Source organism: Falco naumanni, chromosome 9, assembly GCF_017639655.2.
Source record: "Falco naumanni isolate bFalNau1 chromosome 9, bFalNau1.pat, whole genome shotgun sequence".
NCBI classification, from domain to species: domain Eukaryota; kingdom Metazoa; phylum Chordata; class Aves; order Falconiformes; family Falconidae; genus Falco; species Falco naumanni.
The window spans coordinates 4,300,838-4,325,925 of record NC_054062.1 but is presented as its reverse complement, the minus strand read 5'-3'; the positions used below and the strand labels follow the sequence as shown (position 1 = coordinate 4,325,925).

The window sequence follows — 25,088 nt, the reverse complement described above, 5'->3', positions numbered from 1 at the left end:
CGGTCACTTTCTGGATGGAGCTGCATCCTCGGATGGTAGATGCAAATCCTCCAGCATCTTCCTTCATGCGATGGTGCCAGGTCCCATTTGTTGCTGTCACTCCTGTTGTAGAACCATAACATGGGTGAGGGTAACTGGGGTAGGCAAGGATGGTGGAGGTGGCTCCACAGTTTGTATCTCCCGAGCATGCTGCTTTGGTAGGGTGATGGGTACCAGCCACGTGTCTGGAGGCTGCAGGTATAGTTGGAGACAATCAGGAGCAGGGTACCAGGTTTGAAATGGAATGAGAGCAGTCACATCGGCTTCTTTTGGAAGGAGGCAGGATTGCAGTACAAATGCTGGCAAATCAATTGTTTAACCACTAAAACCACTGTTACAACTCAGACCTGCTCCTGAAAGGGAGGTGACATCTATATGGAAAAGATGCATTTTAGCTCAGTGCGCAAAAAGTTAACGGGCGTTTGTAATCTGGCTGTTTCTAAGGCCTCACAGAGGGGGAGGGAAGGTGGGTGGGGGGAGGAATCCTGACTCACACTCACAGTGACTGCATTTCTCTCTCCAGCGCCTGGTGCGGATGAACATGCCGATCTCACCGGAGGATTTAACCGTCCACTTCACATCCACGCTGATGGCCTTGATCCGCACTGCCCTAGAAATCAAACTCGCCTCAGGTGAGAGGGAGCTGATGTTTGATGGCATGCGGGGGCTCAGACCCCAATTTGGTGTCTTCCCAAAGCCACAGAAGTCCTGCCCCAGGTGGAAATGCTATTTTCATATTATCTGCCAGCACCTGAGGACAAGGGAGCCTGGGGCAGGCGGCAGTGGGGTCCTGAGCATCACTCTGCCTTTGGGGTGGCTGCACACTGGCATCCCTGCCGACGAGTTGTGGAGAACTTTGGCCATCTCCATTGAGAGCTTTCAGAGAAGCCCTGTGCATGGGCTTGTTGCTGTACATCGGAGATGAGAGTTTCCACACCTCTTAACTATTCCAGCATGAGGGAGGAACAACCCTTTCTCTCCAGTTGCTCTCTGCTGGCAGCGAAGCAGTGACTCCAAGTGCTGTGAACTGCATTCTGCCTTGAGATAAAACTTAATTATTTAAGTGTTTAATCAGGCATTTACTTGACTTCCCAATTAAACTTTGCAATGTAATAAAATCATTGGCCTTTTCTCTGGGTCGTTACACTAGTTAATCAGGCTGGCTGGGGTCAGGATCAAGGCATGACTGGCCAAAGCGCTTTTATACCTCATTTAAAAGCTAACAGGAGGTAACAGTGCTCTTATAAGCAAAGGGCAGGGCAGGGTTAGGATGTTGTGCTTTTCCTAAGTGGTTTTAGGCCAGCCATTCAACCTCTACGTATTAATTACCTCCCTCATACGTTGCTTAAACTTTGCCTTTGACGCTTTGGGTAGGCAGTGCTGGAAGACAACAAAAATTTGAGGTCACTGGGACTTCCCTAGGGAGTGACACCAAGTATCGCTCATTTCTAAGGATACGTTTAGGACCGCCTGGGGTTTTAGGGGCCATCGCCTTGTTTTAGTAATACCCTCTAGCTAAGGATGCAGCGAGTTTGTGTTATTTTAGGTTTCTAGTTACCTGTCAGCAATGGTAATCCAACCAGCCTTTTCCAGTTGAAAAAGGCTCCCCCCACCCTTGTCTTTGGCTGCACACTGGAAGGGAACCAGAGAAGAGAGCTCAGCTGATAGCGCTGGATTCTTTATAAGGTTTATATTTGCTGTGGGTTGTGAGGTTTTGACCTGTTTTGTTGATATGTGCTTTGTTTGAATAGGTGTCATGTGCTACATTTAATTGAGTCTTTAGCGGGACTAACAGGCCCTTAATGAACCCTCCCTAATGAGTTTCCTTGGGGAGTTCAAATCGCCACATAGCAGAGTACCCAGAGCCTCCTCCCATTACTTTTCTCTTAGAAAAATAATCTCTGTCATTCAGATGAACTACTTAATTGGCTACTGTGCAGTGCATTCATCTGGGAGCTGGCCTGTTGGCTTACATATACTTTAATCACTTTCCACTTGTGTGTTAAGCCCTCACTTTGGCCATTTGAATAATGCTGCTGCGTTCGGCTCTTTCTCTTTTACCTTGTGATATCGCTGCTGACACCGAACAGCGTGCTTACGTCTCATTGTCAAAGACTTTGGGAAAAGTTGGTGGAGAGGTTTTATAATCAACCATGGCATTGCCTTCTGCACTTGCAGTGCCAACAGTGGTACGTGCTGACAGCACAAGGGTTTTCACTCTCCTTCATGTGCCTCTCTCTCTCTCTCCCCTATCCCGTTCTGCAGGGGGTGTTAAACAGCACCAGTGCGATGCTGAGTTGAGAAAGGAGATCTCGCTGGTTTGGCCCAATCTGTCCCAGAAGACGCTGGACTTGCTGGTGCCTCCTCACAAACGTAAGCGGTTCATCAGCCAGTCCCCAGCCCCTCGCAGCCAGCTAAGAAGCAGGTTTCTCCCTCCTTGCCCGCTCTGTCCCTAGCCCCATATAGGTGCACCTAGAGGATGCAACAAAGAAACCAAGTGCAGTTTGGCTTCTTGGTGCCCTCCCTGCAGGGTTCACAGCTCACACCTCCATGCTATGGGCACATACGGAGCAGGGAAGCTGAGGTCACCTCTAGGCATGTATTTCATCATGCTGCAGCAGGTTTCCTATACTTAGAAAGAAAACAAGAACCAACCCAGTGCCAAGAAGGGACCAGTGCCCTGTGTAGCCTCTTCCAAAGCCTTTTCCTGGCCTTTGTCTGCCTTCAGCCTGTGCCTTTCAGGATGAGAGAACAATTTCTACTGTCTGGGCTCCAGAAAACCAGGACAGGAAAATTAAAGTTTGCTGAGAACTTGCAGAATCACAAGTGGGGTATTTTAAGGTTAAAGGCCTTTGTGTCACTTGATGATGTACTGGGCAAATGTGCCAAGAAAATGGAAAGTTTGCCATTATCTTGATTGACCCAGACAAGGGCTCTGGATTCCTGATTAATAAGAATCAGTGCAGAGCAATAAAGACATTGTTAATTAAGAAAAAATGAGGGAGCTGAGGAGGTGCAAACCAGTGGGTAGTGACTGCTTAAGGCTTTTCTTCCCCTCCTCTCTTGATGGCTGTGTATCTGCTGCCTTAACCCTCTGCTGCACAGTAAGTGCTCCAGCCGTGCCGGGAAGGGCTGCTAGCACAGCTGTGAGGGTGGAAAAAGGCAACTGGAAAAACGCAATACTCTTTCAGTGTACGTTAGCCCATTATGCCCCAGTTGACTATAATTCAAAGAAATAGGAATAAGGCTTCTTTGTTGATAAAAAGCTAGCTGTGGGTCTGGTATTAATTTAGCGAGTCTTCTGAGGGCAATGCTTACAATGCCACGGAGTTTTCCTGCCTGGTCTTGTTCTGCACGTTCTCTGCGAATGTTTGCTGCAGGGAGCTAGAGGCAGCGGCCATCCTCCTCAGGTGTGAAAGGCAGCAACAGGCAAAGATCTGAAGAAGTCTGTTGTAACTTTTTCTTTCTTCCTTTCTTTCCTTTCTTTCCTTTCTTTCCTTTCTTTCCTTTCTTTCCTTTCTTTCCTTTCTTTCCTTTCTTTCCTTTCTTTCCTTTCTTTCCTTTCTTTCCTTTCTTTCCTTTCTTTCCTTTCTTTCCTTTCTTTCCTTTCTTTCCTTTCTTTCCTTTCTTTCCTTTCTTTCCTTTCTTTCCTCCACTTCTCTCTGTCTATTTTGTCTCATTGTTCTAACCTCACCTCTTCTTTTGCCTTGTTTTTGACACCCATTTGTTGTTTTTTCTTCTGCTCTTTGACTTATTCTTCTCCCAATCCTTCCCTGCTCCTCACATCAACGTGTCTGCCGTGTTTCACCATCCTCTGGCAGCTGATGAGATGACTGTGGGGAAGGTCTATGCAGCGCTGATGATATTTGACTTCTACAAGCAGAACAAGAACACCAGGGAGCAAGTCCACCAGCCACCTGGAGGCCTGTGCCAGGTACCCAGCCACGCGGTGGCCTCTCGGTCCTGCCCCTGGGCAGCTCTGACGAGGGTCATCAGCACGTTTCATCTAGAAAGTCTGGATGCTTCTTCATGCAGGGTTTGAAAATGCTCTTTCAGAAATGGAAACCTCTCCTCAAAGTCTCTTTCTGTCAAAAAAAAAAACAACAAAAAAACCAAAACTGTTGCAATTGCCTTTTCCAGTAGGTCAGGAAAGATCTTTTCAAAAAAACGTCAGGTGACGTTTGACAGGCTAAATGCTAGTTTCAGAAGTAGTAGCCTAGAGACTAGGGAACACTGAAAGATTTATTTGGGATACCAAAGAATTATTGAAAGCTGATGCTAGTTTGTATATAAAATGTTTAAGTTGCTCCTGAAAATGGGAATTAATCAAAATTGTTTTGGCTGTAAAAGATTTGAAGATTTTTACAATTTTTTTGAAAATATTTCCACACAACTGGCTTGGGGTTGTGTGCCCAATGGCATCAACCAAATTTCCTTCCCTCTCCTTGCTCTAACCTGCTGACTCCTACCCCTTATAATCTTAGCCTCCCAAAATCACCTCCAACACAAACCCACCTCCCGAAAACAAATTTTTATCCTTACCCTAGGACAAATATCTGTTGATTTCAGGATACCCTCCAGCTGATCTTCAGCATGGCCTGGCTGGCTGGCTCACAGATGGGAGGCTACGACAGACGCGGTGTCTGAGCCACCTGAACTGCAGAGCCCCTTTGGTCACGTCAGTGGGTGAAATCCCCTAGGGACCACAGGATGCTTTGTCAAAGGGCAGGGGGCTGCAGGACAACTTTGGCTTACCCAGAGCTGAGGGCAGCAAGTGTCCTGCAGAGCGCCTTCCAGCTATGGGAAGGCTGGGGTGTGCTTTCTGCTGGGCTGATCCCTCAAGGTGACAAAGTGGACTTCTTATTAATGAAGAAAAGCACTGCAGGGCATCCCCTCCGCTCACAGCTCTGTCTCTGACAACCTTTCCTTGTGCTTCATAGCCTGGACCGGTGTCACTCTTCCACCCCCTGAAGGCCACCTTGGAACAAACCCAGCCCACAGCGTTCAACAACGCAAAGGCGTTCCTTCGCCAGAAGAGCTCAGCCTCACTCAACAACGGGGGTGCCTTGTGAGTATCCCGGGACCTCCCCACCAAAGCTGTGACACAGAAAGGGCACGCTGGGTGTATGCACCAACCCCAACCACTGCTGGTTCAGTTGCTTTGGAGGTGGGGCAGCACCACTGGTGACACCAAAACCAATGGCTCCTTCACGCCATGGATGGGACAATTTCCCACCTGTGGCTACCAAAATGCCTCCCTGTGGCTCTGCTTCCCACTGCTGTCTCAGGTGTAGTTATCCACGTGGTGGTGGCATTGGGGTCTCCAGAGCTGTGTATTTTCTTAATGGTGTCCTCTGAATCTTAATTGGAGAGCTCGTCATTGTGGCTAGTTGTAAGTGTGAGTCTGCTCACAGGAATTTGGGATCATTGCAAAACAACCAAACAAATCCCGACCCACCAACCCCCACTGCAGTGAGTTCATGGGAGTCAGAATGTCCTTGGGAACAAAGTCATCCCTCGAGCTCATGGCACTTGGCAATGGCAAGAGCTTCTTGAGACTTTCCAGGGCAGAATCTGGCTCTTTGTCTTTAGGTAAAATAATACCTCCACAGAGAGGAGGACAGTTATTGTGTCAGTGATTCCTAATCTGTTCTTCCATTTCTTGCTCTTCAGGTGACTGTCCTCTGGGTCACAAGCACTATGGTTCTTTAGTAATAGACATCCCAAGTATAAATATCCCAAATAACTGTGATGGGGAAACTAAGATCAGACTGAACAGAGAAACCCAGGGCCACCTGTACCGCTGTACCTTCAGTGTATGTACTTCAGCATGACCACAGATGGGTTTGACCCATGTCCAGCTGGTCTTGGACATAATTTGCCTGAACTCCAAAATTCTTCATTCTTCATCAGAACTTAAGCTGCAGAAGTTGTTTTCCTTAGTTACTGGGGGGGGGGGGGGGGGGGGGGAAGTGATAGCTGGTTTGATTTCCTTGTTGCTCATGAGATCTTCAGGCTGTGTAGGAAGTGGCCAGGGACATTATAGCTTCACCAGCAGCTGCGCCTATCCAGCAACTAGTTTCACAAGTGAAACCTCAAAGGGCATCTGAGCTGTTTACCTTCATCACAACAAGGTCAGCAAAATCTCTTTGCAAAATAGTTAATCTTTTCCTCTTTTCCTTCTGACAGGCCAGCCTCAGAGGGTGGGATCAAAGAGTCCAGTTCTTGGGGGACCCAACGCACCCAGGATATGTTTTATGAAACCAGGACACCAGCTTTTGAACGAGGCCACTCAGAAGAAATTCCCATTGAACGGGTGAGAAAACAGGGTGAAGATGTGAAGACAGGGTGGGATGCAGTAGGTTTTAGAAATGCAGTAGGTTTTTAGAAATTTTAGAAAATGTTTGGAAAAAACAGGTAAAGACAGGGTGAAATGCAGTAGACGGCAGATCTGTCCCTTGCGACAAGCATTGTTCTGTCTCTTACAAGGCCAAGGTTGCCTGAATATTATGGAGAAAAAACAAATCCAGTAGCTTTTACAGTCTGATAGCTGTACATCTGGGCACGCTTTTAATGGAATTACACGTGGGCTGCAATAGGTTACTTAAGGTTATCTCTTCCTAGGTGTCCCATTGTCATCAGTGTATAAACTCAGATGAGGGGTTTCACAGGTCACCTGGGGCTCGTTGCCATGGCTGGTGGAAGAGCTTGGCCTGCTGTCATCCTTGTTGAAGACAGCACTGTAGATAGAGTAACCTGGGCACTCCACAGCTCTTAATTTACTCTCTTTCCCTCTTTACAATTAAACCAGACTTAGCAGAAGCCTGCTCAGATGAAGGCTTCAAAGCTGACGTTCATATTCTTGCTACTGAAACTATTTCTTGTTTCAATCAGGTGGTAGAAATGAGGGAAATCAGCCCCACACTTGCCAACGGGGAGCACCAACCAGGCCTGGAGAGCCAGGGGCGGGCAGCGTCCATGCCGCGCCTGGCTGCCGAAACTCAGGTGAGCGAGGAAGATGCTACCGGTGGTGGGAGGCTGAGAGCAGGTCAAGAACTCGGTATCTTCTCTCTGCTTGCCATGTTGTTGGAAGTTGCTTGCAAATATTTGTTTTAAAGATGTTTGCTGAACCTGGAGACAGGTAACCAGCCTTTGTGCTTGGATGGCAGGTATTTATAGGTAGATACACCACTGTCCCAAGTTCTACTCATCCCTGGTTGCAGCAAAAAGAAACCAAAGAAATCCCTCTGGCTGGGTAGCTGACTCAGGACTACCTACCCAATACTGTGTGTTCTCATTAACCGAGGACAATACTGATTGCCAGCCTGTATTCCTGGAAGGCATGTGTTTCCCATTGACAGTTGCATGCCGTCTATCCAGACAGCCGGTCAAGGCGTGCTCCTGTGCCCTAGCCACAAAGAAAGCTGGAGATGTGCTGTGATTCTCTTTGATGAACGTAGTAGGTACAGAAGTACCAGGGACTATGTGCCTGGTAGGCTGCATTGAGACGTTAAGCATCCTCCCTGGGTTTTTTTCTCTTCCCACTATATTATATATTTAGCATATATTGTATCGTGGCTTTGGTCAGTAAGATGTTGAGGATTTCCCTTGTTCAAGTTCTTGTAAAGAAGCCTCATTGCTAAAGTTGACTTTTACAGCAACTTGTGGATGCTACTTAGCCTGCAGGATGTCATGGTTTTCACAGATCATTTTGGGGCATTTCACACGTTCATTGCCAGCTTGTTGTCCCGGCTGCTCTCCAGCCACCGTCCTGCCTCCCGTGTGTCAGAACATCTTACTGCTCACAGTCGTGTCTCTCTCCTCCAAAGGGCCTGATTCATAGTCAGGAAGGAGCAGCCGGTGGCTGTGGGCTGTTTCCCTTGCTCTCCATGGGAAGCAGAATGTAAAGGGTACGCTGCACCCTAGAACTAAAAGCCTGTGTATTGCACGTAGGGCAATAGCTCCAACAGATAGCATCTTGTTGGTAATGTGCTCAGGCTGGCACAAGCTACACTTCATCAGCTAGCGTGTTTCCCAGCTGACTTCAGAAACTGCGGCCTTTGTATGAGCGCTGGGATTCTCTGTGTTATCGGGAACACTACTCAACATGCTTAATAAAAGAAAAAGACCTCAAAGCAAACCCATACCCCCTCCCTTCCCCCTTCCCAGAACAAAATTGTTCTTTATCCTGGACCACAGGTAGCATCTTTCCTTCCCAGGCAGCGCGGTTGGCAGCAGCAGTGCCAGCAGCACGAGCCTTTCCTCAGGGAACTCCTCTCCCCTGCACTCGGGTATTTGCAGGAGTGAGTGTCTCTTGCAGGAGCACGGTACGTGTTCCCCAGGGCACAGCAGCCCCATGCCAAAGCTCCTGAATCTTGTTATGAATCAGGCCCGTAATATCTGAGCGGATCTAACCTCATTTAATAATATTATGTTTTGGTGGTTGTAGCTTCAGGCAAATAACTGATGTACTTTCTGTGTGTGTCTTCCCCCTCCATGCCCTCACCCTCCTTCTCACATGCTGCTTCTGCTCCCCCCAAACTCTGATTTTTTTATAACCCTTATTTGCAATGCTTTCTGTTTCTGGATGTCTCCCTTTCTGTTTGCCTGTCATTCCTCTGTCTTTTTATGTTCTACTTTTTTTATACAAAAAAAATATCTTCCTATGCTTTCAATCTCACCTCCTCCCTCGCTCTTTGCTGTCCTCTTCCCCCATCACCTCCCCTCCCTTTTCGTCATCGTGTCTGCTGCACATCTGCCGTGATGTCTGACAATGGCTGTACTGTGGGGCTGCTTCAAATAATGTTCTCATCTTGTCCGAATTGTTTGCAGAGGAGCAAAGCACGGTCACCTGGGAGTTACCTAGCAGTATGTAGTTTGCACTAAGTTGTATCTTATTAAATTCATGTTAAGAAATAATTAACCTTCCTTAACCCTTTACTTTTTTCCCTTCTCATTTGGAGTCCAATGTTGCACCGTTGCAGCCGCTATCTCTTTCCACTTTGCTGCAGTTCCCTCAATCCACGATTGCACGCCGCACGCTGTAATAGCAGGGATTTTTTGTTTGTTTGTTTGTTTTGCTTATTTATTGGTTTTTGTATGCCTTGTTGCACAGGAATTTAGGAAGTGAAAACAATCGGTTTGGTAATGAAGAAGCAATTAGTAATTCTCTGAAGGGTTATGGTATAGTCTCCCGAGGCTTGTGGGGAGTCTGTGCATGCCCCGTTAACGTAACGAGAGCATTGTCAGGATTTATGGAAAGGGTATTCACTGCTTTGCCACTTCCCATTAGTGTCAGTGGGGACTTTTGTCCCTGGAACAAGCACAGAATCATGTCCAAAGAGAAATGTTCATTTCTTATCAATGGCTGGCTTTTTGTTGGGAAATTTCTGTTGTCTTCTTGCTGGCAGCTTTTATATGGATTTTGGAAATCTGAGGAAGTGTTTTTAGTAGGAAGTATTTTCATGGTTTTTGCCCATCAGACCATCCACCGTACAGACCTCTCTGCCTCCCTCCATCTTCAGGCTGAACAGCAAGCAATGAGGACAAACATGAACATCTTCAGTGTAATTTCTTGTTCACACAACAAGGGCCACAAGAGTGGATAAATGCAGCACAACGTGGTCCCGCTAAGTGAACTGGTGCAGACCCCGGGCTGCACCGATGCCACAGGCTGGGCTGTGCTCCCCTGCCCCAGCCAAGTCTTTCTTGTGCCTCTGAAAAAAATGGGAAGCACCAATATTTAGGTAACTGCCTAGCAACAGAGAGAGCACCAAACAAAAACTCAACCCAGACTGCACCTTTGCACACAAGATAACCTGCCCGCAACAGCCAGCTGGGAGGAGAGTGGTTCTTTCTACTCAAAATAACGAGCAGAGCTGTGAAACAACTGGCTTTGCATTGTGTAAATATCATGGGGCAACAGAGATCTGAATTTCAGGATAAGCAAACAAAATAGGCATAGACCGTAAAAATAATACAAGGCTCTTTGGAAAGGTTACAGTGAACAAAGTAAATGTTCTGCAAGAACTGTTGTTGGAGGCACATATTGGATTGTGAATTCCAGCCAGCGTAAGAGCTGAGGGACTGGAGGATGTCCTGAGCTCCTTCCCCGGCTGGCTGGACCCCCATGCTCCGAGGTCTTTCCGCTGCCATGCAGCTTTGAGGCAGTGGCAGACCCAGGGAAACCTTGAGAGGATGGACGAAGCCCTGACTCCACCACAGAGCCAGCTGGAGGCCAGCAGAGTGAAAGAGAAGGACGCATGGGAATCGTCCTCGTTTTCTAAGCTTTATACCTGGCAATTGGGTAGTAGGGAAGGGATAGGCTGTGAGACCACCTGTCCTGCAGCCCACTTGCCCTGGCTTCTGCAAAGCATTTTTGTAAGGTTTTGAAGCTAAAGGGAAGGGAACAGGGTCTGGAGCTGCCACTAGCACAGAGACAGGGTCCAGCAGTGCCCGTGGAAGGCTGCGTTCCTGTGCCCAGTGTCCAGATGTTTGGCCACAAATGATTTGAAAAAAGCAATAGCAAACCCAAGTAGTGATTTTTTGAGATGTCCTGGTAGAGTTGCAGGACATGCATGCTATCCTGCTTGTCCCAGCCCCAAGGGCTTCAAGGAGCAACAGTGGCACAAGAGAGGTTTAAATGTTTGATTGGAGTGGTCTTCAACCACAGGGAGATAGAACTAATTTCTCAGTGGCTTTGCTTGTACCTTGCCCACTTGTTCCTGATTTTATTCCCTCTCCACATGATGCCCAGCAATGCTTTCATGCTTTCTTCTTTGGAGTTGCTTTGGGATGACAACAGGTCCTGAAGCAGCTTTGGGTGAAACTAGTCTTGGAGAATTATCTTTGTGAGATGCTTGCTACTGTGCTGCCCTATGACCCTGCTAGTCTACTGTTGACTCCTGTGATGCTGTGTTTGGTGTGAAGTGCTGCATATTGCTCTGCACCCATGGTACCTGTGGATTGGCACTCTGCTAAAAGTAAAGCCCATTTCAGCAAATGGAGATCACATTTGCTCCTCAAATTTAGCACTCAATCTACCATTCCACAAGTCCTTCTACCCATTCCAGTTATATCCAATTAACCATTTTTTCTCCTTCCCCTCCTTGCCCCTTTCTCTTACTGTATGACCCTCCCCGTGCTGGGAACCAAGCAGCTGAGCACGGTGCAGTGCCTGCCCTCACCCTGCTCCATGTCCCTCCATCTCCCTTGCAGCCCATCCCGGACACGAGCCCCATGAAGCGCTCCGTCTCCACGCTGACCCCGCAGCGTCCTCACGCCATGCACCTCTACGAGTACTCCTTGGAGCGCATGCCACCAGAGCAAGGGCATCACCACCATCACCACCGCTGTCACCGGCGGAAAGAGAAGAAGCAGAAGTCCTTGGACAGGTCCCCCCACCAGCTGGCTGATGGACAAGCTGGTAAGTGCTTTGCAAACAAGAATTTATCCCTTGTCCTTCTCCCTTCGGGATGCCCAGCAGTCATCTGATGTGCTCTGGAGTCCCATCTACCTGGAAGGACCTCCCTGCCCCACACTTGGGAGTTCCTCCCATGTTAGTGACCCCCAACCAACATTCTTCTTTCAGTAGCCCAGTCTGGTGAGTCTTCTTCCAAGGACAAGAAGCAGGAACGTGGCCGGTCCCAAGAGAGGAAGCAGCACTCTTCCTCCTCCTCCGAAAAGCAGCGTTTCTACTCCTGCGACCGCTATGGCAGCCGGGAGCGTTCTCAGCCCAAGTCTGCCGACCAGAGCAGGCCCACCTCGCCCAACGGAGGGCCAGACCAAGGTCCACACAGACAGGTGAGAAGATGCAGGGCAGGAAAAGAGCCCTAAGGCCTTCCAGGGACGTACACACATTTTGTATGTTTAGAGACAAGCAGAAAGGAGACAGAATGGGGAAGAAAAGCCAGGCAGTAGTAGATAAAGCCATTGAGGTCCTGCTTGACGCTTCACATCCAAAAAAGGCATGGAAGTGTCACTTGATGGCTCTTTAGTAGCCGCCTACGGTGTGAGTGACTCAAGGCATCTCGCAGAGACCCCACCGTCAAGGACTCCCTTGCTCATGATTGCAGCAAGAGCAGCCTGGGAGCCCTGAGAACGGGGAGCTTTTGATGCTGGTGGAGAAAAGTCCACCCGAGCCAAGGCAGGCTGGTAGCGTGGCGTGGGACCTGGGCAGCTGAGCTGAACCGTTCCCCTGCCAGCTGTGTTAACGCAGCACCCACTGCTGCCCCGTGCACAAACACGTGGTGATTGCCAAAGAGATCCTGGCCACTGCAGTACAAGCTGGTGCGATACTGCGCAGGGATCGCAGGCAGCCAGAGCTGTGATTTCAGCAAGGTTTGCTCATATTAGCAGGATTTTCCAACTGCCGTCGCCTGGGCTTCAGAGCTGTCCTTTATGGTGGAACAGGTTAATTTTCTGAAAATTGAGGGAAAATTCATTTTTACCTACTGTCAAATCAATCTTCAAATGTGCTTTCTAGCTGGGAGGAGAAATCACAGCAAGGGAGAGGAGGGATGTAGGAGAAGGCGGGATGCGGGTGGAAGAGGACTCCCAGTGATGCACAGCCGCTGTGCCTGGAGGGGGGCTCTGGCCACTCTCCAAAGTGTCCCTGAGCTCGCAGCCTGCTGGTGGTGTGTGGCTGACCGGGGGTCTCCAAGGGGCTGAGGGGTGCTGTCAGCCCTGAGCCCCTGCAGCAGCTTCAGCTGGTGGGGAGCGGGCAGGAATCCTGTGTTCAGCAGGGGTTAGAGCCCAGGGGAAGGGTTTAAATGAAGCGGTTTCTGCACAGCATCCTGCTAGCTGCAAAATGAAGCAGCTTTTTGTCTCCTTGCCCTGTCCTGTGCCTTTCTCTCTCCCTGCATGGTCCACTGCAGCACCAGGGGCTGTGTCCTTCAGTGAGTGCTCGGGGACTGCTGCCCCGCAGCTCTGGAGAGCCCTGGGCGTGGGACATGCTTTGCACGGTCATTGTCAGCCTGGGGGGAGATGTGACATCGGTGTAAGGTCCCATGCACCCAGGACTGCGTGTGGCCATAGCAAGAGGGAGCTGCAGCCTAACGTGTTTTTTCCATTTCTGGTTTCTGCAGTCCCTGACTGACCTTCATCTGATTTTTCAGATGAGTTTTTCTTCCCATTTCTTAATTTCTCCCTCTGGTTTGAGAGGCAGGAAGATGGCACTGATTTTTAGCATGATGTCTCTCCTTTCTTGCGGGCTCAGTTTACCAGAACTTCAAATATCACATATGTTTTAATTAAAAAAACGGAAGCATTCCCATAGTTCATAGACATGCAGCGTTCTTTTCAGTGCAGGAGAATTATTAAACATAAATCCCATTTAATCTGGGAAAAGCATTTTTTTTCAATGAGATGAAACTTCTTAGAATTTCCATATGTTTCAGCAGGAAGGAGCTTGCTGGACATTTTGAAAAAAGACCTCACCATTTTTTTTACAGTCCAAGACCCTTTCCTGCATTGGTCCTGGGTAAAGAAGGTTTGAAAATCTCACAAAAATACTTTTAGACAGCGCAATATTTATCTAAACAATTTAATTCTGGTTGGTTTTTTTTTTAAGTATCGTAATTTTGAGGGGCTCAGCCTCAGGGTCTTGCAAAAAGCTGAGCATCTTCTCGTGGATCTGGGAAAACAGTAAGGTCACTGGGTGGGGGTCACCACCTGCTCCATCACCACAAGGAGGGAGGTGATGGGAGGCAGCTCAGCCGGGGATGGGAATATGTGTCTGTAGCAGAGAGTCAAGCTGAAATGTGGGGAAGCCAGAGAAGGGAGAGGGTAAAAATGAAAGAAGAGAAAGGCAAAGACTGTTTCCAGGCTGTGAAAGACATGAGTTATTGGCCCAGCAGCACGAGCAGCAAATGCCACATCAGTCCCCAAAGCTTGCGGAGAGCAGGGCTGCGGAGCGTGACACCCACGCTGCTCTGCACCCCCAGATAATGCAGGTATCACCCCTTCTTCTGATGGACAGGGCAGGGCTCATGTGAACAGCTTCTAAAATAGCCTCTGCATCTAGCTCCTGGGCTGGTAGTCTCCAGCACTGCTGCGCTTGCCCTGAAAACTGTGCTGGCAGAGCAGAACAAGCACCGATTGCTAGCCCAACAAGCAACACCTTGATGTTTTTCTAGGAAGGAAAAGAGGCTCTTTAAAAAATAAAGGTCTGGTCTCAAAATCTGCTGAGAGATTTTTAAAATGCGCTCGCGGGGCTATTCATGTACTGCCCTGGGAAAATGTAAACAGAAATGCCACAGCAAGAGTCTGTTCCTCTCACTCGTGGCATTTTTTAACTTACTGTAGCTTAGTTCACTCCCACGTGTCACTATTAGTAACCCAGGAAGCTGTCAGATTCTTCTGCCACTCAAAAATAAAATGTGTAGTATTAAAGAGGAGGAGGAGGAGGTAAATGCATTTTTGTTTAAGGAACTTGCTAGTTAAAGCCCACCCCAAAAGCTTTTCATTGTTGGTTTGGTTTTTTTTTTCCAGAAAGGGGCTATTTAATCAAAATGCATTTCATTCCCAAACCTACAAAAAATTACTCTGCCCCCAAACCCTCCTTCCGTATAATTCTGTTTTGAACAGAGAAACAATCCCCAGCACCAGTAACCACAACTGTCAGGTGAAGTTTTGCAAAAATCCACCCCCAGAGCAAAGAGTTCTGTTTTGCAAAACTGTATTTGCAAAACTAAAAACCCCAACCCCCAAACCCCCCCTTGTTTTTGAGCTGCTCCCACCTAGTGCAGGTAAGGCGCATGTCGAGCCCGTGTATGATGTGGATGCCTTCCCTCCGGACAGTGTCCCCTTCTGTTGGAGCCGTCTGCCAGTTTGCGTCCTACTGATGCTCTGATCGTTTCTGTTCTTCTTTACTGCTCGCAGAACTTTAGTTCTCCAGCACTTTACATCTTGTGTTGAATGATTTCTCGAGAACCTCCTCCCCCTAACTGTGCTTGTCTAAACTCTCTCTTTTTTGCTTTTCTTTCCTCTTGTGACTTGTCTCTCCCTTCTGTTGCTTCTCCTTCTGTTTTATACCTGCCTGCCTTTGTGTTTGTCTGGTGTTTCCCTTTTTTATTTTTTGATTTGCTTTGTTCCAATTTTTATGTAGGGCAGTGGTTCAGTTAATGGGAGCCCCTTGCTGTCGACATCTGGTGCTAGTACCCCATGCCGGGGTCGGAGGCAGCTCCCACAGACTCCACTGACCCCACGCCCCAGCATCACTTACAAGACCGCTAACTCCTCGCCCGTGCACTTCACCAGTTTCCAAACCGGCCTGCCCACTTTCTCCCCGGGACGCCTGAGCCGCGGCTTGTCCGAGCACAACGCGCTGCTGCGCGGGGACCAGCAGCCGCCCCCGCCGGCGGTGGCCCGCATCGGCTCCGACCCCTACCTGGGGCACCGCGATGACGCCGACAGCCCCTACCGCGTGGTGCCGGAGGACACGCTCACCTTCGAGGAGGCGGTGGCCACCAACTCGGGCCGGTCCTCAAGGACTTCTTACGTCTCCTCCTTGACCTCCCAGTCTCACCAAATCCGCAGGGTGCCCAACGGCTACCATTACACGCTGGGTCTCAACACGGGCCCTGGGACTGGCACCAGAGGACGTAGTTACTACCATGAAGCCGATGAGGATGACTGGTGCTAGCGGCATGGCAAAACCCTTCAAGGCATGCGTGTTAAAAATCGATGAGTTTTATCATCTGGAAGGCTGCGCTCTCCGATGCGCACGGTGCCCGGGGCCGGAGGGAGGCCCATGGGGCAGCCCCTGCCACGAGAACTGCTCTGCCCCTGGGTCTGGAGACACTCCTGCAGCCTTTCTCCTCTTGCCTTCTTTTTTTTTTTTTTTTTTTTTTCCTCTTTTTTTTTTTTTTTTTTTCTTTTTCACTAGACAAATCGAGGAAGAAGGCTCCCTCCTTAGGGGGAAGGCAGTGGGGGGAATGCATCTTTCTCTCCCCTCTCGCCTGCCTCCCTGTTGCCTTGTCTAGTTCAAAGACACGCACCAGATGCCAAATCTGCGACACACGCGAGAAGCCGAAAGAAGAGCAGTCCTCACCCTCAACGGCAGAGAAAGCAGACTGTCGATCCTTTTTGAGATTGGCGCAGATTTTGTTGGGCTATTTCTTAATTAATTATTATATTTTTTCCCCGGTCAGGGTGGGAGTCGGGGGTTGCAAATGGACACGCACGAACAAAGATCGCATCCGCTTTTTATCTCGTTCACTGCTAAGAAAGAAGTGATCTACCCAAGAAACTGGGAGAGGAGAGACACAGACCAGAACAAAGGACAGTCCATTGGGACTTGATGTTCAGCCACAGCAATCCTTTTTGGCGGAGCTGGTGACCCACCCCCGGGCTGACGGAGCGCTCTGGCAGCCAGGACTCTGCTCTGACACCGCTGCCGTGTGGATCTCTTTTATTTTACTCACCACGTCGGGTCCTTCACACTGACACATGATAAAGCCACAAGAGAGCTACTTTGTAAGGACTGTTTCCTTGCTGCTGAGACTTTTTCTTTCCGTCCCTCTCTCCTGTTGACCGCAACATGCCCTCACTGTTTTGTCTTGTTTACAATATAAGCTTGATTTAGCAAAAAAAAAACAACTAAAAAAAAATATCCAGAAAAAAAAAGAGGAAAAAGCATAGGGGTGAGAAGAAGAAATGTTATTGGTTTTATATCAAGCTATTAGATAGAACTTTAACTTTTCATTGTGTGCATTTTTGTAAATTGTACAGTAAAAAAAAAAGAAAAAAGAAAAAAGAAAAAAATACTCTTTATGTAGAGAATTAGTCCAATTGTCATTCCAGGTCCCACCGTTTCTACCGAATGCTCCAGTTGTTCACTACTAAGTGCCTAACCTTTGAAATCTTTCACAGCGACGATGCAACCTCTTGCTTCGATGCATCAGACCTTGGGCGAGCGTGGGGAGGGGCAGGAGGGGAGGGAGGGCAGAGCCCGGAGGAGCTGCTCGTCTTGGAGGTTCCGCGGAGCACACAATGCCCGCGTCGCGTTACTGGACAGTGTATTCGAGTACCAGGTTGGAAGCTTACAGTGGGGAAGGCAAACACGGTTTGGGGTTGGTTTGGGTTTTGTTGGCCTTTTTTTTTTTTTCCTCTTCTTTTTCTTCTTTTTTTATTTATTTTATATATATTTTTATTGGAGGGAGGGGAGTGATTGCAGCAAATAAAACCGGCCTTTTCTCATTGACTAATGTTTAGGTCCTGCAGGAGAGATGCAGGTGGAAAAGTACAGTATCTGCAGAGATGCTCTTGCAGGAGCAGCAGCGCCTTTCCCACTGCATGTCAAGTTGCAGTCGGGCTGCGAGAGCTCTGGCCAGGTTCTATGGGCAGTTGGAGAGGGCAGTTGGAGAGAGTCTTGATTTTGTTGCCTGTTAAGAGAAGGTTTAAAAAAAAAAAGCGCTAAACCTCTAACTCTGATTCTCAGGGATGAGATGTCTGTGTTCTCGCAATGCCTCCTGTGTTGGATGATTTCCTTCTTTTGGGCACGGGTGAATTTCTGTGCTTTGAGCCTGGGAAAGGGGCAAACGCGTTGTGCCAGTGGGGAGGGAGCGCTGAAAGAAAAGCCAGGGCAGGACCTGGTGTCTGTGGGTCTGACAAACCGTTGTAGGGCTAATTTGGGGCACAGGGCAGCCAGACGATGCGTAGTACGCTGTCAAAAGGTTAAAGAAGGAAGGGTGGGAGGTGCCAGGCAAGCACATGGCTAAAAATGCTGATAGGAAGGAGGAGATGGTTGGGCAGATAATTTTTTGAGAGGATCTACCAAGCCCCAGAACTGTGAAACCTCTGCAGCCGAAGTGGTCGCTTATGATGAGCAGAGGTCCTGCTGGACCCTGGTGACTCGTTTTGTCGCTGGGGTGCTTGGAGGGCATCAGATGCTACCAAAATGCTCAGGAGGTCTCTCGTGCTCTCAGCAAAAGTCTTTCAGCCTCAGGCAGGGAGCAGTCTGCTGTAGGGTGGGTCTTCACATCTCCTGTAGCTCTTCTGTTGAGGCAATTCAACCTGTTTTCGTTTCCTTCTGTGTTTTTGGTTTCGTTTTTTTTTTTATGTTCCGTTACAAACTAGTAATCTCTGGCCAATCTCATCCCTGGATTCTGCTAAAGGATAACTCCTGTCTATATCTTTGTCTCTGTATTTATGTGCACTTTGAATAAAGCAAGTGCGGTGGCCAGAGGTCCACCATGGGTAACGGCTGTAATTTGCAAACGGAGGGCTATGCAACAAGATGACACGTTTGGAAACACATCCAAACCACCAACAGTCAGAAAGACCTTCATCCATTCTGTAGCTTTATCTGCTGGATTTTCCTGTTTCAGGCTTCAGCATGATTGTGACCAAATGTTTTATACATTTTCCTTATATGAAGGCACAAACACTTTATTTGAAATTTTAAAGAAAATGTTACTATTTTACTCCAGGAAGGAGAGGGAAAACGCAATCTCTCTGACAGTGCATGCAAACATTGTACCCACACTGGAAAGCAAAAGAGATGTCTTTCTGTACTGAGTAATTCTGACTTTTTCTCCACTCTGCCTTTATCCTTCCTCTACCTTTTCAGCCCCCCAGGCCCCAGCCCCTCACTGACACACCATCTGGAAGCGCACAGCCAAACGACGGCCTTGGGTCACTCCAATTCTTAGGCAGAACCCGAAGAAGAATAATCTCAAGTTCTCTAATCCTCCACCCGCCTCGTAGGGGTCGATGACAGTGACAGACAAGCCTGACCACAATTGTTCATAACCCTTTTCCTGCCTTTTTTTACAGCCTCTCTGCTGTCTCTTCAATGCATACATGATATTTCCAAGAATCCTCATAGTGAGTTGCCAAACTTGAATTGCACCGATCAGTTTTCTGCATCCAGAACCAGTCTCGTAGTGGCTGTACTTTGAATAAGTAATGTTTGCATGTAAAATATATACATATATACATATATATAAAAAGTATGTGCATGGAAAATGTTTATCTTCGTACTTTTTTGATACAATGTATTCATCAGTTGTTAATTTTTAATTATATTTGATATAAATTGGGGGTTTGTTGCAAAACTTTATATTTAAAAAAACAGTGTTAAAAATTATAAAAGTTCCAACCATGCAACACAAGCGGAACTTTACCCCCCCCAAAAAAAGGGGGAAAAAAAAAAAGGAAAAAAAAGGTTCTGTGATTGCCTAGTTTGCTGCCTGAGTAATATTTATCAGCCAAACTTTGAATTCTGCAGTTGTTTCTACAATTACATTTTGTATGAAGCAAAGTCCTTGAATTAAAATAAAAACTTAGCAAAAAAACTTACAAATTCAAAGATGGTGTGTGCAGTGTGCCTAGTGACCGGGAGAGCAGCCTCCCACCGGCGGGCTGGCTAGGAGAGAGCTGCAGGAGGCAGCTTGGCTGGACCACCGCGCTGAGGGATAGCCCCTGAGATCTGGTGTGAAACTGGATGTAGTTTAGCCCAAATTGGGATGCTTCAAAGAAATTGGCCACGTCTGTGTTTGTTTCCATACAGGCTTCGCAGATGCTTGGTCTGAGTAGAGAGCTGTTTGCAAATTTGCCTTTGCAGTGTGGATCCAGTATGGAGATTGCAGTTCCTGGAGTCCAACAGGCAGCAAAATCACATAATTTAAGCTGAGGTTTACAAAAAAACCCTAGCAGTAATTGATTCCTTCAAGGTTTTTGACAGAGGGACGGTTTCTCTTGCCGATGTGCAAAAATGTTGCGCATGCGGCTCCCTTTAGCATTAACCCTTATTAAATTTCTGCATTTGAACCCATTTCTTGGCGTTACCTCAGGGAGGCACGGGCATGGACATCAGTGGCCTGTGGGGCTGGATTGGTGCCAGCAGTCTGCCACGTGTCCAGGGTGGCTGTAGCACTTGTAGAAAAAAAATAATATTAATAATTATAATACTTGCTGGGTGTACCTTGGAAGTTCCTACTCCCGAGGCTTGCACTGAGCAGAAGGAAAACCCAAGGGCTGTCGGTACATGGGCAGGAACTTTTTCAGGGAACATCCTGGGTGGAGAACCGCCCTGACTCCCCACACAGGGGGAAAAATCCACTGTGTGCAACTCCTTCATCAGGGACTGCTGGTGCGATGCTTCTGGCAGCTCCAAGGACAGCTCAAAAAAATTTTTGAGAAAAATTAATAGCAGCTGCAGAGCGTCGCTGAAGGGAGGACCATCGCATTGTTGCATTTCTTAGTACTCTCCAGAGCACGAGGTCTGTTTTAGTATGCAACTCTTATTCTTCTCTCTTGCTGCATCTTTGCTGTGATGAGACCACCCCAGGTCCCACCTGAGACTTGGGCATGGTGTGAAACGCAAGGGAAAGGTCCTTAACTTCCTGATCACAGGTCAGGCTGTAACATGGGAAGAAAATTGTTTTGCTTGAGGTCACACAATACATTATTAGTGAAGTTTTGAGCAGAAGAACTTCTCTTGACTTGCAGTCTAGTCTGTGCAGGGTTTGGGTTTCTTGGGCAGGGTGACAGGGGAGCACAGGGGAGAAAAGTAGGATTTTTATTACCTTTTTGAGATATCCCAAACAAGCATGCAAAATGGATTTCTTAATGTGTCTGAGCAGTGTACAAGGGAAGGTTTGTGCATCCCGACTTCAGCAGAGACCCCGTGGCATTTGCTCCACCACAACCATCTGGGGAGCTGGAATCTGCCTGGAGGACCAGAGGAGCAACCTCTCCCCTCCAGATGTGTGTCACACAGGAGCTCCAAACCCAGTTTACAATCCCATATGTGTTTTTAAATCCGAAAAGCCTTTTGATGGCTTTCTGCCCCTTTTTTTTTTTTTTTTTTCCAGATTTCTTTTGACCTGTTTCAGTTGTATTCTTTTGGTCCGTGAGACCAAGGCAGCAATGCACCCCACAGCTTCTGCAGGGACTGCCTAAACCCTGGGCTGAAGGAGCTGGAGCAGCTGGGATCCCTGCTGCCACACTCAGAGCATCTCCCACATCTTAGACACTGGAGCTGAAACACCTGGCTTTGCTTCGCAGGGTTTGGGTCCAGCTGAACTCCACAAAACGGCTCTATTTTTGTACCTTGGCCCCAGCGCTGCCTGGTCCTCATGGCCGGTGTGACAACATTCATGAAAAGCTGCTGTGAGTGAGTTTGCATCAGGTCTCTTCCCCTCAGTGGCACATCTTGCTAGCAGAGACCGCTGTATTTCTGTTCCCTAGATCTCCACTCCCAGCCCTGCGGATACAATCTGGATCAGTATTTCCGAGGACAGCACTCCCATGCTTTGTTCTCGCATTAGGGGGTAGCATTTTCAGGCTTTTTGTACTTTCTAGGGAAACAAAAAATGGAAAAAGGCTGGTTCATCTCCCCTTGCCACTCTTTGAGGGGCATTCCTTGAAATATTTGTCTAAGGATGCAGAAAACTCAGGGCAAGACACTGAACACACCTGAGTCCAAGGTGCTCAGGGAATTTGGCCTTTTGTGCTCTGCGGAGCATGAAAACCCAGCATCGCCGGCTGATTCCCCATTCCAGCCACATGTGCAGACAGTGCCTGGAGACTCCTGTGTGCCCTCCAAAGTGATGAATTACTCATCCCAGTAGAATTCATCCCTCTTGATCAGCCCTGAGTAGATCTCCTGATACTTTCTGAGCTGTAGAAAGCACCATTTTCAGAAAGTGCCTGACCATAATAAGCCTCAGCTCAATGCTGTCCCCCAGCACATTCCAAAGTATTTTGTGAGAGAGGCTAGTTTTGCATCTCCATGTGATAAAAAAAAATAAACTGAGACGCCTCGAGGGGACTAAATTACCCAGGGTCATGCAGCAAACGAGTGCAGAAGAGAGGACAAGGTCCTGAGCTCTTGCAGGTTACTCTGCCTCCTTCATGTCTTGGTGTTTTAAATCACTGATGTGTGCGTGATATTTTTACATCCACAGGCTCCTGGTAGGGTGCTAGTGAGGTGCCACAGGGAAGCTGGCATCTCCCTAGCAGACCCATTGGTTCATTGGAGGGAATTCAAAGAAAAGGAGCAATAACGAAAATGATGAAAGGCCGGGGACTGATGTATGGCGATAGCTGTGAGGAGTTCCGCACAGTGATGCGGAAGGGTGGCTCTGATAAGGCTGTGCAAGTATTGGTGGGGGTGAAGTCCTGAGGTGGGGCATGAAGGAGGTGCTGAGCTGTTTGAGAAGGGCGGTCTGAGCAAACCAGCTCCCGAGCGAACTGATGGAAAGACCAGCACGGAGGCCCCTGGCCCACAGAGGAAGCCTGGGACATGCCAACGGAGCAGGGCTGTGATTTTTCAAAGAAAACAGTATCAATAACCGTAGTTTATTCATTTTATCTTCATCTCCCCTTTCTGTCATTGCTCTGAAACAGAATATCCCAGCACTGGCTTTGTCTGTGTCTTTTTATCATTTCTTTGTTTCTGGCAGCCTTTCCTCTGCCCAGCACGGCACAAGCAGCGGAGGAGGAGGAGCAGGCACAGTCCTTGTCCAGCTACTCCTGCACAAAAGTCTGAAATACCCACAGGGGTGTAAACCCCCATTTTTCTCACAGGAGACTGAGGAGGGGAGTGGATGTGGTTGCGTCACTGGATTCAGCAAAATGAGAGCATGTTTAAAAAGAGGATGCTGAGCTGAGCCGACAGGACTGCTGCAGGATAAATGCATGACTTTTCCAAGGTTTTTTTGCCCCTCCTCATGAAGTGGAGAGCTGGTTTAAAAGACCTGGTTCTGCAGCTGATCCACCTAAAAAAACCTTCTCCTGCAGTGGGCTGGCGGCACGTGAAAGTAACGGAGGGCAGCACCTCTGCGCTGCGAGGAGGTTACGTGTCCCACAGCAGCAAAGAGCCAAGGGATGCGACAGGAGAAGTGCTGCTGGGAGAGGTCACAGCCGTGGAAGTCAGCAGGATTCAGCAACACCTGAGAAAGGAAAGCCAAACCTGTGTCACATGCTCTTGACAAATAAAATCTTCTATGGGGCAAAACAAATGTCTCCTTGAGTGTCTCTGACCTTCGTTTCCTTGACCAGCTGAGTCAGTGCGTGGCCGGGGAAGGGCCTGGGAGAGGCTGAGCGCAGAACGCCAAGATCAGGCAGCAATGGAGCTTACCGAAGCCTAATTCCCCACTGCCATGGTGTGGTGTTTGAGCAAAATGACAGCCAAGGTGACACCGCTGGACGCCTGAGCATCTCCTGTGCTCTGGCAGGGTCCTCCACCCGCAGGCAGGCAGGTCTTCAGCCCCTCGCTCCCACATTTTTGGGGGGTCTCTGGGTGATTGCTGCAGAGAAAACATGAGCATGGACTGGGAGTGAGCCTCCCTCCCCAGTGGGCATGAGGCATAACCCCCCAAGGGCCTCTGGGAGCGTTCAGGGGTTTGTCATCCAGGGCAGAGCAGCCTTGGCGTGGCTACAGTGGCAGGGACTGTGCCACTGGTGATACTGGAGGGCTTGGTGTGCAGCCCAGTGGGCTCTGCCAGGGGGATGCACTCATGCTGGGTGCTGTGCAGGCATGGGGCTGTCTGGGGTGGTGATTGGGGAAACTCACTTTTGGGGTGTCTGCCCGCAGTGCTGCTGCTGTGGCTCTGGAGCCTGCAGTGGTGTGAGGGCTGGGCAGGACCTGGGGGAGGGGGGATTTTACCCATGCAATGCCAAGAAGGGGGTGAACCAGCCCAGATTCTGGGTACGGAAAGCGGGATTAAATCCAGATGACCAGTACAGCTCTCCGGAGGGGGGGGGGGGAGGGGGGGGGGAGGGGGGGGGGGCTGGGGTCCCTCACTCACCCCATGATGCCACAGTGGGAGGCTGCCCTGTTCCCATCACCCTGTGGGAGCAGGGTCGGGTACCCCCCTGGGGGAGGCAGCAGGGTGGGGTACAGCTTTGGGGACAAAGCGCTCTGGAAAACACTTACAGCAACTATTATTTGAGTGGCTGGGGTGGTGGTGGAGGTGTCTCCTTTCCCTATGAAGTGCAAACCAGCACGTGGTGGGGGGCAACCCAGCACGTGTGTGTGTGTGTGGGGGGGGTGTCATTAACCCCTGCAGCACCCGCTGGATGGACAAGCACGTGTGTCCGAGCCTGCACAGGGGGGCAGGGGGGGATCCCGAGGGAGGGGTCCCCCCTCCAAGCACTGCAGCGCCGGGGGGCGTTGGGAGCGCGTCTGATTTGGGGTGGGGGGCGTTAACCCCTGCAGCGCTGTGCCCCGGGAGCAGCAGTGCGTGCGGGGCAGGGGGCGGAGGGAAGCCCCCCCGCGGGGTGTGGGGGGTCCCCGCAGCGCCGGGCGGGCCGGGGCGGGGCGGGCCGGCGCCGGGGCCGGGGGCGGGGGTGGGGGCGGGGGGGGCCGTGCCTGCCCCGGCGGCGGGGCCGGGCCGGGATGCGGCGGGGCCGGCGCCGGGCGCACGATGCGCTGCGGGGCGCTGGCGCTGGCGCTGCTCTGCGCCCTGCCGCTGTGCCCCCCGGGGCTGGAGCCCCCCGAGCCGGGCTCGGGGCTGCACGCAGGTAGGAGCGCACCGGGCCGGGGGGCGGCAGGGCTGGGCAGCGGCCCGGGGGGGACGGGCGTGCTGCCGGCTGGGGGCATCCCGGGCCGGGCTGCTGGGTGCGGTGGTCCCCGCTAGGATGCACTGTTAGCCCGGGGCTCGGGGCCGGGCCCCCCCCCCCGGAGCGGCCAGCGCGGCTGGGATCCCCCCCCCGGCAGCGGGTTCCCGCGGGGATGCGGCGGGGGACACCCCCCACCCCCACCCCCTGCAGCCCCGGCATCGCGGCCGCGCTTGCTTTGAGGGCACAAAGGCTTCCCACAGCTGCCGCTGGCATCCCCGGGGGGCTGCGGGGGGCTGCCCCCCTCCAGGCGCTGGGAAGGGCTCTCTTTGGGGGGCTCAGTGTGGCATAAGGGTCTCGGCGGCAGGGCTGGAGCAGGGCACGGTGTCCCTGCTTTCCAAGGGAAGGTGTCCCTCTTCTTGCAGGAGCAGAGCAGCCAGACTTGCTGGAGCTTGTGCATGGCTTCTCCGATGTGTAATATAACGTGCATGGCTTCTCCGATGTGTAATACAACATAATGGGCTTGTGTGTGCCACAGC

The 25,088-nt window shown here is 49.9% G+C and overlaps 2 protein-coding genes across 2 annotated transcripts in view; both read left to right on the top strand.

The window, feature by feature from the left end:
* The window catches only part of LOC121093624 (voltage-dependent N-type calcium channel subunit alpha-1B-like), a 301,786-nt gene extending 283,557 nt beyond the window's left edge, over positions 1 to 18,229 (top strand). The window contains exons 39-47 of the mRNA XM_040606263.1: positions 563 to 671; positions 2,305 to 2,412; positions 3,861 to 3,973; positions 4,980 to 5,107; positions 6,229 to 6,355; positions 6,934 to 7,044; positions 11,257 to 11,464; positions 11,630 to 11,841; positions 15,146 to 18,229. Coding sequence (XP_040462197.1) covers positions 563 to 671; positions 2,305 to 2,412; positions 3,861 to 3,973; positions 4,980 to 5,107; positions 6,229 to 6,355; positions 6,934 to 7,044; positions 11,257 to 11,464; positions 11,630 to 11,841; positions 15,146 to 15,682 — 1,653 coding nt within the window. The 3' untranslated portion in view covers positions 15,683 to 18,229. The remainder of the gene's footprint in view (positions 1 to 562; positions 672 to 2,304; positions 2,413 to 3,860; positions 3,974 to 4,979; positions 5,108 to 6,228; positions 6,356 to 6,933; positions 7,045 to 11,256; positions 11,465 to 11,629; positions 11,842 to 15,145) is intronic.
* Positions 18,230 to 24,397: 6,168 nt separating this feature from the next.
* LOC121094261 (collagen alpha-1(I) chain-like) overlaps positions 24,398 to 25,088 on the top strand; it is a 91,031-nt gene continuing 90,340 nt past the window's right edge. The window contains exon 1 of the mRNA XM_040607629.1: positions 24,398 to 24,513. Coding sequence (XP_040463563.1) covers positions 24,417 to 24,513 — 97 coding nt within the window. The 5' untranslated portion in view covers positions 24,398 to 24,416. The remainder of the gene's footprint in view (positions 24,514 to 25,088) is intronic.